Raw genomic sequence first — 16,778 nt, forward strand, 5'->3', positions numbered from 1 at the left:
AATTGTAATACCTTTAAAAATTGTGCACTGTTTGCCTTTTATAGTCTCTATGTTGCATTGACTATTGCTGGCTGCAGAATGAGTTCACTGAGAATCTGTCAGTGAGTTTGTTCTCAGAGAAGAGTTTGTATCTTATCTTTATATCCTTTGTTTTCTGAGTGCCTCACAGACTACACCAATGTGAAATATATTATACATATTAGACCATTATGTGTAGACTTATAGCATTTTTTTGTTTTCTCCTCTTGAGAATGTTCTTATGATCTACTTCATTGTCCATTAACCCCATCATTGTCTTCCTCAGTCTGAGCACTTCAAGACCACATCGCAGAAAGTTGCCAGGAAATACTGGTGGAAAAATGCAAAGATGATCGCTATAATATGCGTGATTGTTGGAATCATCGTCCTGCTCATCATCCTCTTGGCCACCGGAGTCATCCCCACATAGATTTCTTCTATTCCCATGTGCTCTTCCTCATCTCTTGCGCTGATCCTGAATGAACCCCAATGCCTGAGGCAGAAACCCGATCGTATGACTGTGATTATGTCAGCCCCCCAATATCTGAGGGTATATAACACCTGTATGAATGGATGCTGGTTTTGATATCCACCATGTCTATAAGCGATTGCCATATATCTGTACTTCCATGTTTGTACCGGGATCTGATATCTCTTCTTGTGTGGCCAAATGTCCGTACGTCTGTCTCTGTATTCTCTCCATGTTCTGTGCTTGGAGCAATTATATAACCCCATTATATACTGTTGTGTTCTTATAATGTTGGTGCAGCCTGGGCTTACTGGAAGCCCCCTAGTGTTAGCCGAGCCCTCCGATATCACCAGACTTGGACAACAGTGTGTATAGGGGTCTTAAAAGTGTCCCTGACAGGTTATGTTGGGGGAGATAAGGATCTGGCTTGTCAGATTTCAGACAGCTGATCCCTTTTTTTTTTTTTCTAGGTGAGATAAGCCCTCGCCACAGAAGTCTGGCAGTGGTGCTCTCATATAGCACACAGGAGCGCTCAGCTGAGCACCGTAAAAGTATGTTCAGCAGAGAGAGTCCTCGCTGCGGAGTCCTCGCTGCGGAGTCCTCGCTGCGGAGTCCTCGCTGCGGAGTCCTCGCTGCGGAGTCCTCGCTGCGGAGTCCTCGCTGCTGAGTCCTCGCTGCTGAGTCCTCGCTGCTGAGTCCTCGCTGCTGAGTCCTGAGTCCCCCCAGAGAAGTAGGAATTTAGGAGGGTACAAATAAAGTATAAATTCGGCAAACTTTAATTAGCGGTTGTCCCCATAATCTTTATTACTTATTTATAGGCTGGTTGACTATTATATGATCTCTGGGTTGTGAAGGGGTGACCACTGGGGCCCCCCCCCATTGATGAGGAGTATGGGGTCTCCTGTATGTATTAGTAGTGACCGCAGATCATTCACTGTCTGTAGGACTGGGATGGCAGAGTACCACTCAGCTATGAGTCCCATAGACAGTGAATGTAGTGGTGGTAGATGGACATATTCACAGAGGAACTTGAAACAGCGGTGATTCCAATGGCTGGACTATACACAAATCTATATAGATGATAAGCTCCTATAGGAGATACCATCCATCTTTTCTAAACCCCTGAATGGCAAAACTACTAAGTTGTGCTGTGAGTGATATATCTACTGCTCATCACTCGGTATATTTTCCAGCCAAGACTCTCCCATTTTCACCAGGCAAACAAAACTTCTGATTAAACAAATTGGCAATTCAGAGTTATATTAAGAGTTTTTGGTCCTTTCCTGTATGTTTTTTTTTTTTTTGATTGAGAAAAAGGTCCATCTTTGAATACCCAATTTGTTTCTTCTACTTTTCTAAGTCGATCCACAATTTTGTGCAGAATAATTTCTTAATGTTTCTTTACAGTGGCCACTAGAGGGAGCACACTGCATATTGTTTATACACTTAGCTCCTGTCTGCCCTCTGGTGGTGGAAGTGGGGAATCAACATATCATCTTTTTAAGTCTGTGTTTATATGCAGATTTGGAGCGGTGTATGAAAAATACGTCTATAATAAAATATTAATAATTCAATAAGCACAGAATTTTGGATGTAAGAAAAACAAAACCTGATAAAGGTTTGGGATTAACTTTTCATATAAATGGATCTGTTTGATAATTGGGGAACAGGATAATCGCCGTCTAATAGAGATGAGGAAGACGTGTGCTTGTATATACAGAATAAATGTACTACTGATATGAAAATAATGTAATTTAGTAAAGTGTATTTTAATGGCAGTTAAGAGAAATGACTCCTTAATTTCTTTTCTTGCTGGTCTGAGCATAATATAAAGAAGTAGTTCTTTTTTATTTGTTATAGTCCTTGTATATTTGTTCAGTGTGAATGATCTCCAGAGATTACACTTAAGTTCTAACGAATAAGCATCTATGCCGTGTGTGTGTATCTTTAAATAGCATTTTTCCAGCTTCTTTCCTTTTTTGTCTGCTTTTGGGGATAGTTTTTTTTTTCTCTTTTAAATGCAGGAATTAGGGGCTAAAAATCAATTTTTGCATTTGGGTTTCATTAAAAATTTTGCACCATTTAACTTGTATATAGCCTCAGGGTTGCACTGTCTTGCTTGGTTGCAAAATGAGTCAACTGAGAATCTGTCAGTGAGCTCATTCAGATTGAATGACAGGAAAGATTCTAACTCTTATCTGTCTTTTTCTAAGCTTTTTAATGAAATCCTATTGCAAAAAATGATTTTTAGCCCCAAATATGTGAATTTAAGTAAAGATGCTTCACTGTAGCTCAATTACATGATCTTGTACCCATCAAGTGGTGTTACCCTTCCTGTGGTAAAACAGCCTGGGCAGGAATCTACAAGATATTAAAATGGTCACTGTTTCGGTAACCTCGGGCTCATCTGATGGCCAATACAATAACTAACAAGCTTGTAAAGTGCTTTTTCTTTACTCAAGATGATTTTTTTCAGCTTGAAAAAAATCAATCTTAAAATGTCAAGGTGTCTTTTCTTTCTTGAAAAGATTGACATAGGTTTGTGGGGAAAAGATTCCGCATAGCTTGGAATTTATTTGTTAAAATTCCTTGTTCTGGGCTTAGGAGTCCAGTGGGCGGTCCTAATTAGTGACTGACAGCTATCTCAGTTATACCGGGAAGGCTGTCCATCGCTGATATAAGATGGAGTGCGTGAATGAAAAACAAGAAGTCTGAACTGAGGGCAGAGCAAGAACACTCAGATGTTTGTAAATAGAGGATCTTTTTAAAGGGACCTGTCAGTTCTGCTCCATCTTTGTTCTGGTAAACACTTTTACTGATCTTCAATTGTTCCTCCTGGCAGTGTATGAAAACTTGATCACAGGGTGTTCTCATGATTCCACCTGTCAGTATGATGTGTCTGTACACGTTCTGACCCCGCCATCACCAATTGGCCAGTATCAGACTCCCTATCGGTAAAGGGAAAGGCGCTGCCCAGTTGACATTTCCAGGAGGAATAACGGAGGAACATCACAACACGGACTTCTAAGAATAAGAAAAAATGTTCAAGCGTTATTATATGTAGAATATGCAAGTACTGTAGTTACCAGAACAGACGCCAGTAGAGAACAGATTTACATCCGTCTACTGCACATGAATTCTAATATACAGGCAAGAAGCAATGAGATAATTACTGTGTGATTTTTTTTTTTTTTTTTTTAAATTATTTCAATTTTTTTTTTTTTTTTAAAGTCTTGTAGTTTATAAGGAGACTTAGAGGACCTGTTCTTAGGTCACATTGGACAGTTTTTGCTTTTATTTTATTTCCACTGCTCTATTGAGTATTCTGCTTTTATTTTTTTTTTATAATAAATCTGCCAGATATATATATATATATTTTTTTTAATATAGATTCAGTTGTTACACTCTTTACCAAGGGGGTGTGGCTCACCCGATTATCTGGGGGCGTGTCTTTAGGCTGTTCTGCATTCTTACCCTGTGAGCAACGCCCCCTTGGCAATGACCATTAAAAATTAGCACTAAATAAAAAGGCCTATATTTTTGGATTAATATGGCAGCCTAAGGAAAGAAAAAAAAAAAAAGAATCTGAATATGCAACAGAGCAGCAGGAATAAAATCTGAACAAAGACTTGTCACTTTTGATCTGTCGACAGCTTTTCTCTACTGTTTCTCCCAGAGGTTTCTAAAAAAGAAGTTGCATTATATAGGGCTATTTAAGAAACAAATCATGAAAACATGATTAAATATAATGAAAGTACTGTATGTATAGCTATTAAAAAAAAAAAAAAAAAAAATCAAATGAAGCAGAATTTAATATTGTGCACAATTAAAAAACCGCCATCCTAAATCAATAAATGAAACTTGCAATGCTTACAACAAACACCAGGGGGCAGAAGTGCAATATTAAAGTCCAGCTCAGACAGCAGTGCTGCAGAGTGCTGGAGAATCCACTCACATGAGCCATGAGGTGATGCTATTGAATTTTTCCCTTTTCAGTTATAAATTATATATATATATATAATATTAAATGACCATTATAATTTGACTGGAATTATTTGTAAGACGGCATTAAAGCGTTCCATTGGTTTACTTTCCGTGTGGTTTTATTTGCGGTGACTTCTTTCTTTCTACCGTATATTCCTGCCATTGGTCCAGTGACTTTAGTGATGTTTTACATTGAAGGCAGGCTCATATTTCTTGTAGGTGTACTATTTTTACTATTATATGAACCTTTTTACCTACTGCTAATTTTTATAGTCTTTACCAAGTAGGTGTGGCTCACAGGATCCTCTGGGGCGTGACGTTAGGCCGCTCTCCATTATTACGCTCTGAGCCATTGCAAAATCTGATCATTTTTGACCTGGTGACAGTACTGCTGCTCCTTTTTAGCTGTCCATCAGTGATGACATTTCAACTATCACTATGTGACCGCTGCAGCCAATCTCTAGCTTCGGTGATGATGGTAGCACCGTGCTGAAGTCAGTGATTGGCTGTCCTAGTCATGTCAGGTAATCCAATCATCCTCTCCTCTCAGTGCTAAAAGAGAGTATGTCATCGGTGTATGTGTCAAATTTTTTTTTTTTTTTTATAAAGTTTTGTTAAAATGGAAACTTTTTTTTAAATATATAATTTTTTTTTATTCAATTTTCCACATCACTATCTATATAAAATAAAATCAGAAATGTTGCAGTTTTCACACTGGCCAATAAGACTTAGATTGTGTACCCACTATGCGTTTTTTAAGCGTTTCTGCAGCGGCAATTCCGCTGCGGAATCACTTGGTAGAAGGTCTGCCATGTTCCCCAATGATGATCCGCATGTGCTGTGCACATGCTGCGGAAATTTACGCTGCGGATTATCATTGCGGAAAAATCCGCACTACCAATTATTTTGCGTAAGTGCGGCGTAATCGCCTCCATTGACTTGCGTGACATCCGCATCACTACATGTGCACATGCGGATATTATGCGATTCAATGTGCGGATGGTACCCGGGTCTGGAGAAGAGGAGACTCTCCTCCAGACCCGGGTACCATAGTACCTGTAAAAAAAAAAAAGAATTAAAAGAAAAAAAACATATACTTGCCTTCTGATGGCCCCCTGTCTGCTCCCAGTGGTGCTGCTGGCTCTTCGGCTGCTCGTGGTGGTAAAAGGACCTTCCATGATGTCATTTAGTCTTGTGAGGGGTCACGGGACCGCTGACGTCGGCGGTCGCGTGACCTGTCACATGACTAAATGATGTCATGGAAGGTCCTTTTACAACGCCGCCGAAGACACCGGAGGAGGAGACTGGGGGCCATCGGAAGGTGAGTATAATGTTTTTTTGTTTTTTTTCCACCATTTTATTCTTTTGTTTTACTATTCGTGCTGCATTTGCTGCATCGTAACTTGGTCACACTATATAAATCCATGCTGGCTGCATGGATTTATATAGTGTGACCAAGTTGTCAAGCACTTTTCCAAGTGATGCTAAAATTGCTTGGAAAAGCGCTTGCAATTTCGCATGCGGGTTGTCATGTTAAAACGCTTCACAAACGCTTCTACCTGGCAGGAAAAACACATGTAAAATCTGCATGCGTTGTTTCTGCCAGGGAGATGCAGAAACGCTCAGGAAAAATCCGGAGCATTTCTGCATCGTGTGCACTTAGCCTTATGCTAGACTTAATCATTCTCCAGTTCTATACTGGAGACTTTTCATAATCTTTCCTTTTCATTAAAGACTGGATTACAATGACAGAACTTTCTCCCGCTTGCGTTGACGTCAGTGAGGTGAACAGAGTTCATCGGCTATGAACTCCACTCACTTTATTCCCATCACCGCGAGTCACTGAGCTGCGCCATCAAGCGCAGCTCAGTGTCTCTGCGGGATGCCAGGCTAAATGGTCGTATCATGCAACTGTAGCACCCCCAGGGCTCGGTTGCTACAGAGGTATTGCACCTTACCCAGAGGTGTGATATCTCACTCTCAGGTAAGGATGGAGTGTGGATGAGGACCCTGACACCTGCATGCATTACACCACATTTCCGGGGGGGCAGGGCGACCGATATGCCCCTGAGATGGGCACGACAGTCCCTATCCCTGGCTGGAGTGGGGGGAGGGAACACCGAGGAAGGGGAACCCTGTAGTGCAGGAGCAGGGAGGATGCAGTTCCTGGGTGCACTAAGAGGGAGATATAATAGGTGGGCACCATCTTAGTTCTGAGTTGAGTCTGAAGAGAGGTGACAGGGAGCAGGGACTCTGCACGAGCTCTGCTCCAGAGGCGGGCCTAGCAACTGAGGCCCACGCCTGGAGGAAAGAGAAGTAAGGAAGCGGAGCAGAGGAGCTCCAGGAACAAGGAACGAGGGGACCCCAGGGGTGTGGACTGGCTGGTAGCGACCACACGCCCGAATCTACCTGAGTGGAGGGGTCAGGCCAAAGGGGGAGACCGATCCCCGAAACTAGTGGAGGCGGGGAACTACCCTCAGCCAGAAACCGAAGGCTGTGACATTTTATGTGGCGCAGCCCCTTGCCATACCCGTTAGGAAGGCACCACATAGGGTCAGGGAAACGGAGGCCAACGTCTACCCGCCAAGGCCCGAGGCAGCCGGACAGAAGTGTGGCACCCCAGGGGTCTGGTTACCACAGTAATAGAAATATTACGTCTGAAAGCAAGTGGGAGGTTTCCTGGTCAGGAGCCCTTAACCATGCAACACCTCCTGTCCCAGACCAGATAGGGGAGGAACCTGCCCTATATAAACTGGATCTGGGGCGGGGTTAGACAGTCAGAGCTTGGAGTTAGTTCCAGACACAGGGAAAGTAACAGCAAGGAGCTCTGTAGGATAAGGAGCTGAAGACCAGGGGCTGGAGCTGAGCAGAGCTCGCCCTGGCAGAAGAATCTAAGAACCGGACACCGAAGTCCGAGGCTGCAAGGATCTTTAAGTCCAGCAGCAGAAACCAGCCGGCAGGGGATTCCAGGTCCTCTGGCCCTAGAAGCCCGGAGGCTCAGCCACGAGCAGGGGACCAGCACCGCCATTGAGGAGCGGAGGCTATCAGAAGGCCCCAAGTTACCAGCCATACGGGTGAGCACTACACGGTACACTCAGGGACGTGGGCTACTTCCACTCGCTTACAGCAAGGTAGCCAGGAAGAGTGCAGACAGACAGGGAGGCCTACAACTCCACCTGGCCAGGGGAACTCCTATTTGCTCACAGACTGACCAGGCCTCTTATGCTAGCCAGTACTCCTGGGAGGGTCTGCCTTATTATCATCAGTAAAGACCCTGAACTGCACTGCAAAGACTCTGAGTTGTTCCTGCTGCGCTCGTGCACCATCACTCCCATCATCCACACTCACTGCCCTGAGGCTATACTCTTCCCGTGGAGAGTTATCCCATCCTTTGCTGCGCACACCACACCAGCCTCAGCGGTCTGCCTCGCAGCGGCAGTACACCCTGACCGCAATCCACGGGTGGCGTAGTCGGACATTAACCCACAAAAACCCTATAAATACTGCCACTGGTTTGACCACCCTGAGCCACGGGACCGGGTCGCTGCCACGGAGACTACAACCCCCAGCATTCATCCTAAAAGGCCCGGTTTCGGGTTCCCCACGGCCCAGGGGGCGCGTCAACTTTTTGGCGTAGTCGGCAGGATTGTGACCAACCCGCCACAAACGGGTATTGCGTGCCTGAAAAAGACTTCATACTTACCTGAAAAAGAGGATTCCCGCCATCCGGAGTCGTTTCCCGCCATCTTCAGTCATTTCCCGACGTCTTCAGCCGTTTTCCCGCCATCGGACGCCATCTTCGGGACGCCGCGCGGGAAGAAGAGGGGCGTGGACGTCCAAACCGCGCGAGACCTGAAGCCCCGCCCTCACCAAGACGCGACGCAAGGTCCTCGCCCGGAGCAGCACCAGCGGAGCCGCGGCCTACGGAAGAGGACCGACGGAAGGTAGGCCACACTTAACTAGGGGGGAGGAAGATGACGGACACGGAGGGACCCTCTACCACCAGCGCGGCCTCTGCCGCAGTAATGCCGTTCACAATGCTTTACATCCCCGGAGCGGCCTGGCTGCCACAATACTCAGGGGAGTCGCATACCCTAAGGGACTTTAAAGAGAGACTGTACAGCCTATTTAAAGTATACCCCCTGACGGAGGGCCAGAAAGTGAGCATATTGATAGGCCAGCTAACCGGCGCAGCCCAGCGGGAAGTAAAGTCCTGGTCAGTCCGGGACAAGGAGACCGTAAAGGAGATCTTAGCCTGTCTGAAGGACACTTTTGATACCCGCACCTCAGCAGAGATCAAAATGAGATTTTATGGGTGCAAGCAGCGGGCCCAAGACAGTATAAGAGACTATGCTTTGAGTTTGCAAGAGGCCCTGGGAGCCATTAAACAGGCAGACCCTGACAGTGTGCGGAATGCAGATGAACTGTTAACTGAGCAATTCATTGAGGGTCTGCTATCCAACGCCCACCGAACCCAGTTACGTGCAATGGCCTTACAGAACCCTGGTTTAGACTTTGCAAAGTTCAAAGACAGGGCCATCCGGGTGCTGCGAGAACAGGCACCGGGTAGCGCTGTAACCCACCGGCGCCCTGCTATTACCTATCACCAGGAGGCGGCGCCCTTGTCTGCAGAGCCTGTAGGAGCTGGTGCGCAGGCTTTGGACAACAACCCGGCTACAGACCTGCACCATCAGGTCCAAGAGCTGACTAAAAGCGTAGCCGCGCTAACCAGAACTGTGCAGTCTTTACAGGTCTCTCCTCCAGGAAAGATCCAGCTGGCATCCGGACCGGAGGACGTCCCGTGGCGCCGACAGAGGAGGATCCCATCGTCCAGAGGAAGACCCAGCGACAGATACAACGAGGACGGACAACCCATCTGCCGCCGCTGCAATCAACCCGGACCTATGGCAAGGTACTGTCATTTAAACGGGCACAACCTGGGGCAGAGGGCCAACCTCCAGGCATAAGATCATCAGGCCCCTTAAACTGGCGTGATAAATACGTAGGGGGACGTCCAGTCTTGCCTGTGGTACTGGATGGCATTCCAATGAGTGCCCTACTAGACACTGGGTCACAGGTGACTACCATCCCGTACGTGCTCTTTAAGCGGTACTGGAATGACTCGGACATAACCCGCTACCCAGATGACGACCTGAGTATCATCGCCAGCAATGGTCAGCCCGTGCCGCAGGTGGGATTCAAAGGGGTGACCATTAAAATCGGTAAAGTCGAACTGGCGGCACAAGGACTGATTATTGTGGACATTGACCGTCATGAGAGTCACCCTAAAATAACCTTGGGAACTAACGTGATTGAAAATTGTCTTGCAGAGATAATTCTCATTTTACAGCAGGTTGCCAAGAACGCCAGTTCCAGCCAGCAGCGTGTTCTCCAAAAAAAGATCCAGGCACTGATGAAACGGCAACAAGTGGAACTATCTGGTGGTAAGATTGGTAGCATGAGAATGTGTGACCCGTTCCCTATTGCCATGCCCCCGAAAAGTGAGATGATGATCTGGGGCCGGGCAGCTATTGGTCTAAGAGGTAGAGACTACCAAGCAATGGTAGAGCCCGTCTACTCAGACAGTAGGCCCACCATTTTGACAGCATGGGGAGTGGTCGATGTACGCCATGGGAAGGTACCTTTCCGCATCATAAATATCGGGGAGAGAGAAGTACACCTGCCCCGGTATGCCACGCTAGCCAAATTGTTCACCATAAACCAAAATTCTGTAAAGGCCGTAGAACCCTTGCCTCCATCTCAACCAGAGGAAGGTAACGGCTCTAAGAAACAAATGGAGGACTGGTGTCAGCAACTGCATCTGGGTACTGACTCCACTCCCTCACACCAAAAACAGGGAGTCTACCGGGTGGTTCAGGAGTACGAAAGAGTCTTTAGTAAACTCCCGCTAGATTTCGGGCGAGTAAAGGGGGTAGAACATCACATCCCCACAGGAGACCATCCACCCATAAAGGAAAGATACCGACCTGTACCCCCTGCACACTATCAGCATGCAAAGGGGATGTTGCGGGACATGAAGGAGGCTGGGGTAATCAGGGACAGCTGTAGCCCCTGGGCAGCTCCACTAGTTCTAGTGAAAAAGAAGGACAACACAATGAGAATGTGTGTAGACTACTGAAAGGTCAACCGTGTCACACACTAAGATGCTTACCCCTTACCCAGAATAGAAGAATCTTTAGCTGCATTAAAATCTGCTAACTTCTTCTCCACTTTGGATCTTACTAGCGGGTACTGGCAGGTACCTGTAGCAGAGGCAGACAAGGAGAAGACTGCATTCACCACCCCGATGGGTCTCAGCGAATTCAACTGTATGCCGTTCGGGCTCCGCAACGCACCAGGAACCTTCCAGCGGTTGATGGAATGCTGTCTGGGACACCGGAATTTCGAGACGGTCCTGTTATACCTGGACGATGTCATCGTTTATTCCAAAACCTACGAGGACCATCTGAAACACCTGGCAGAAGTGTTTGACGCCCTGGCAAGCTATGGCCTAAAGGTGAAACCCTCCAAGTGTCACCTGCTGAAACCAGAGGTACAGTACCTGGGACACGTGGTGAGTGCTGACGGAGTGGCTCCCGACCCTGATAAAATCACCGTGATTAAAGACTGGCCAAGACCCTCCAGCATAAAGGAAGTGCGGCAGTTCCTCGGGTTGGTAGGCTACTACCGAAGATTCATTCCCGGTTTCACCAAAATGGCAGCTCCTATGCAGGACCTCCTGATAGGTCAATCCAGGAAGGCCAAAAACCAGAAGCCGCCCTTCAGGTGGGAAAAGCTGGAAGAGGAGTCCTTCCGCCAGCTGAAGATGGCCCTCACGGGGGATGAAATCCTGGCGTACCCTGACTACGGCCAGCCCTTTATCCTCCACACGGACGCGAGCAACATCGGGCTAGGAGCCGTACTGTCCCAGATCCAGCAGGGGAAAGAACGGGTAATCGCTTACGCCAGCCGAAAACTACGGCCCACAGAGAGAAACCCTGAGAATTATAGCTCATTCAAGCTAGAGTTCCTGGCAGTGGTGTGGGCAGTGACTGAACGTTTCAAGCATTACCTTGCCTCTTCCAAGTTCACCGTGTACACGGACAACAACCCGTTGACACACCTGGACACTGCAAGGCTTGGTGCCCTGGAGCAGAGATGGATGGCCCGCCTGTCCAACTATGAATTCACCATCAAATACCGGGCGGGACGCTCAAATGCCAACGCGGATGCCCTGTCCAGAATGCCAAACTTACCGGACGTAGGGGAAGATCCAGAAGAATTGGAAGAAGTCAAACTCCCTGCGTTCCACCATCATGGGATTACCCTGTATTCCCACCGTGTAAGGTACAGGCGCTCTGCTACGTTCAATCCCTTACCCCACTACAGCTGGGCGGAGACACAAGACAGTGATCCCGCAGTCCGTCTGGTGAAGGAAATGCTGACACAGGCTGATGCCTGTCTTGACCCAGACACTCCGGAGGAGACCAAGCAACTGTGGAAAGAGAAAAGTAAGCTGTTTCTTTACAAGGAGAAGCTATGCCGGAGAATGGTCAACTCTAGAACACATGAGCTGACCTGGCAGGTAGTGGTCCCAAGACGAGACGCGGCTATGGTTCTGGAGGCATACCACGACCGAGCAGGACACTTTGGATGGAAGAAGCTGGAGTTCCTGTTGCGTGGACGGTTCTACTGGGTAGGCATGAGAGGAGCCATCAAGAGGTGGTGTAGAGACTGTGGCCCGTGCAACCTAAGAAGGAAGGACCGTGCCAGCCAGGAGACTCCCCTGCAGCCCATCATCACCAGGCAGTCACTGGAACTGGTAGCCCTGGACCATGTGAAACTGGCTCCAAGCAAATCTGGGTACGTCTACGCCCTCACCATCGTAGATCACTACTCCCGGTTCCTGGTGGTGGTCCCTGTCAAGGACTTAACGGCTCAAACAGAAGCTAGAGCCTTCCAGCAGCACTTCTGCCGTCCACACGGGTATCCGGAGCAAGTGCTGACGGACCAAGGACCAGCCTTCGAAGCGGAGGTCTTCCAAGAGTTCTGCAATCTGTATGGCTGCAGGAAGATAAGAACAACGCCCTATCACCCTTAGACCAACGGACTATGTGAGAAAATGAACCAGGTGGTAATAGACTTGCTAAAAACGTTGCCCCTGGAAGAACGCGGTCTGTGGCCTGAAAAACTGCCTGATCTGCTGGACTTGTATAACCACATCCCCGTAGGTTCTACCAACTGTACCCCGGCTTACCTAATGAGAGCAAGACCTGGTAAGCTGCCTATTGACCTGGATATGGGAATCCTTACGCCTGAGGACACCTCGCCAGAGGCAGACTGGGATACAGAACGGCAGCAGCAGTATCGGAAAGTACAGGAGAGCGTCGAGCGAAGTCTGTCTCAAGCAAGAGAAAGGCAAGAGAAGACTTATAACCAGCATGCTCCCTCTGTTCCCCTGGTACCTGGAGAGTAGGTCTTGAAGAGAGAGAGGCGGCTCCACAAGTTAGACGACCAGTGGGAGAAGGACCCGTACACAGTACTGCCCTCAAGCCATGATAATACAAAAGTCTGCATAATCAGTAAGGATGGAGGAGAAACCACAGCCATTGTCTCCAGAGACCAACTGAAAAAGTGTCCCGAGCAGCTGCAAAGCACTGACGAAGATCAAGAGAACCCTCAACCCGCAGAGGAAAGGGAAGAAATGATCAGTACAGTACTCGGAGACTTTCCCCAGTCCTGAACACAAATCACCAACGCTATCGTGGTACCCGTCCTCACCTTTCTCCAGCCAGCCCCTCAAGGGCCTACAGAAGAACAGGTAGTGTCAGAAGAGCAGCCGGCCCAGGAGGCAGAAGAATCCATACCAGCAGCCCAGGAGAATCAACCCTCTGCTAGTAGTGAGCCTGCCGTGCCCCTAGTAAGCCAAAGAGTACGCAGAAAGCTGCCAGGCCTACCCGTAACACCTCCTACACCCCGTAGTGCAGAATCAGATAGTGGGTTACGTAGGTCCACCAGGAGCACTAGAGAACAGATGCCCGCTCGCTGGAGAATTTAAACTATAATGTGAATTTACCTGTAAACTGCAAATGTTGAAAATGGTTTATGTTTGTTGCCTGTTTATTAATTATGTTTCTCTAGTTACCCTTCAGGTTTATTTGGACTGACAGGTTATGGACGCTGAATAACCGGAACTACATTGTAAATAGTTGCACTTGCTGCCTCTTGCGAAGACGGCCACGGAAGGAAAACCTGTCTGGCGTGGCCCTATGTGGTCCAAAGTAGTTAGCTTCGCCTTGCAGCCACACCCAGGGCCAACGTTTGGGGTTTGCTTTGGACAGGTCCCCTACTCCGTTCTAAAACTTCACCTTGGGTGATATGGACACCCGGTTACGGAAGCGCCGTGACCTTAAAGACAAAATGTCCTTGTACATATGTTATGTTATTGTTATACCCTGTATTTGTGTTTTCTTAAAAATGTGTTTAGTCCCGGAGTACTAAAATTTACTAGGGGGGAATGTGGCACCCCAGGGGTCTGGTTACCACAGTAATAGAAATATTACGTCTGAGAGCAAGTGGGAGGTTTCCTGGTCAGGAGCCCTTAAACATGCAACACCTCCTGTCCCAGACCAGATAGGGGAGGAACCTGCCCTATATAAACTGGATCTGGGGCGGGGTTAGACAGTCAGAGCTTGGAGTTAGTTCCAGACACAGGGAAAGTAACACCAAGGAGCTCTGTAGGAGCAGGAGCTGAAGACCAGGGGCTGGAGCTGAGCAGAGCTCGCCCTGGCAGAAGAATCTAAGAACCGGACACCGGAGTCCGAGGCTGCAAGGATCTTTAAGTCCAGCAGCAGAAACCAGCCGGGAGGGGATTCCAGGTCCTCTGGCCATAGAAGCCCTTTCGCTCAGTCACGAGCAAGGGACCAGCACCGCCATTGAGGAGCGGAGGCTAACAGAAGGCCCCAAGTCACCAGCCATACGGGTGAGCACTACACGGTACACTCAGGGACGTGGGCTACTTCCACTCGCTTACAGCAAGGTAGCCAGGAAGAGTGCAGACAGACAGGGAGGCCTACAACTCCACCTGGCCAGGGGAACTCCTATTTGCTCACAGACTGACCAGGCCTCTTATGCTAGCCAGTACTCCCGGGAGGGTCTGCCTTATTATCATCAGTAAAGACCCTGAACTGCACTGCAAAGACTCTGAGTTGTTCCTGCTGCGCTCGTGCACCATCACTCCCATCATCCACACTCACTGCCCTGAGGCTATACTCTTCCCATTGGGAGTTATCCCATCCTTTGCTGCGCACACCACACCAGCCTCAGCGGTCTGCCTCGCAGCGGCGGTACACTCTGACCGTAATCCACGGGTGGCGTAGTAGGACATTAACCCACAAAAACCCTATAAAGACTGCTACTGGTTTGACCACCCTGAGCCACGGGACCGGGTCGCCACCACGGAGACTACAACCCCCAGCATTCATCCTAAAAGGTCCGGTTTCGGGTTCCCCACGGCCCAGGGGGCGCGTCAGAAGCGTGGTCACTGGTGGGGTATGAACGGCCAGAGAAAGGACACACAAAGGGGGTCCTGTAAAGTGCTCCAAAGTTATCTGAGAGTCGGCCGAGCCCTTACCTGGTGAGCACAGTGCGACGCGGGAAGTTACAACGGGCTGGAGTAACGTGGAGAAACGATCTGTGAGTAAAGATCCAGGACTGCATTACAGAGACTCTGAGTCATTATTCTCGCGCACCATCACCCCTAACATCCGCACAAACTGCCTTGAGGCTACACTCCTCCCGTGGGGAGTTACACTACACTCTGCTGCACCTGTAGCACCCCGAGGGCTCGGTTGCTACAGAGGTATTGGTTCATCCAGATGTGCGATATCTCACTTCCAGGTAAGGAGGGAGTGTGGATCAGGACCCCGACACCTGCATGCATTACACCACATTTCCGGGGGACAGGGCGACCGATATGTTCCAAGCAGAGCGCGAAAGTCCCTGTCCCTGGCTGGAGTGGGGTGAGGGAACACCGAGGAAGGGGGAACCCTGTATTGCAGGAGCAGGGAGAGAGCAGTTCCTGGATGCACCTAGAGGGAGGTATAAAAGGTGGGCACCATCTTAGTTGAAAGTTCAGTTCAGCTCTGAGTAAGAGTAGAAGACAGGGTGCAGAGCCTCTGCATGGGCTCTGCTCTGCAGGCAGGCCTAAGAGAGAGAGGCCGGAGACTGGAGGAAGCAGAAGGAAGGAGAAGGACGAAAGAGGAGAGGAGGAGGCTCCAGGAACAAGGAACGAAGGGACCCCAGGGGTGTGGACCGGCGAGTAGCCACCGCACGCCCGAATCTACCTGCGTAGAAGGGTCAGGCCAAAGGGGGGAGACCGGTCCCCGAAACTAGTGGAGGCGGGGAACTACCCTCAGCTAGAAACCGGAGGCTGTGACATTTCATGTGGCGCAGCCCCTCGCTAAACCCGCTAGGAAGGCACCATATAGGGTCAGGGAAACTGGCGCCAAGTTACCAAGAGAAGGCCCGAGGCAGCCGGACAGAAGCGAGGTCACTGACGGGGTATGACAGGCCAGAGAAAGGACACACAAAGGGGGTCCTGTGAAACGCTCCGTAGTTACCTGGGAGTCGGCCGAGCCCCTCACCTGGTGAGCACAGTACGACGTGGGCAGCCGTTACCTGCAGAAGTGGTCTGGATAATAAGAACTGTGAGGAAAGGCCCTGGACTGCATCACTGACTCTGTGTCGTTACTGCTGCTCCCCTGCACCATCACCCCCATCCTCCGCATACACTGCCCTGAGGCTATACTCCTCCCGTGGGGAGTTATACTACGCTCAGCTGCACCCACAACACCAGCCTCAGCGGTCTGCCCTGCAGCGGCGGTTCATCCTGACCGCAATCCATAGGTGGCGTAGTCGGACATTTAATATCATCAAAACCACATAAATAGACTGCCATTTGAGTTGACCACCCTGAGCCACAGGACCGGGTCCCCGCCACACGAGGACTACAACCCCCAGCATCCGCAACGGGTCCGGTTCCGGGTATCCCCACACACGCGCGGCCCAGGGGTCGCGTCACACCCACAACACCAGCCTCAGCGGTCTGCCCCGCAGCGGCGGTTCACTCTGACCGCAATCCACGGGTGGCGTAGTCGGACACATTTAATCACAAAACCATTATAAATAGACTGCCACTGGTTTGACCACCCTGAGCCACGGGACCGGGTCGCCGCTACGGAGACTACAACCCCCAGCATCCACAAAAGGTCCGGTTCCGGGTATCCCCACACACACATGGCCCAGG

At 49.1% G+C, this 16,778-nt stretch overlaps 1 protein-coding gene across 1 annotated transcript in view; it reads left to right on the forward strand.

The window, feature by feature from the left end:
- VAMP8 (vesicle associated membrane protein 8) overlaps window positions 1-4,576 on the forward strand; it is a 34,135-nt gene extending 29,559 nt beyond the window's left edge. Inside the window, exon 3 of the mRNA XM_073653715.1 lies at window positions 305-4,576. Within this exon, the coding sequence (XP_073509816.1) occupies window positions 305-448 (144 nt within the window). The 3' untranslated portion in view covers window positions 449-4,576. The remainder of the gene's footprint in view (window positions 1-304) is intronic.
- Window positions 4,577-16,778: the final 12,202 nt, after the last annotated feature.

This window comes from Phyllobates terribilis, unplaced genomic scaffold (assembly GCF_046119375.1).
Source record: "Phyllobates terribilis strain yellow unplaced genomic scaffold, ASM4611937v1 Scaffold_11__3_contigs__length_659146591, whole genome shotgun sequence".
In the NCBI taxonomy this organism is placed as follows: domain Eukaryota; kingdom Metazoa; phylum Chordata; class Amphibia; order Anura; family Dendrobatidae; genus Phyllobates; species Phyllobates terribilis.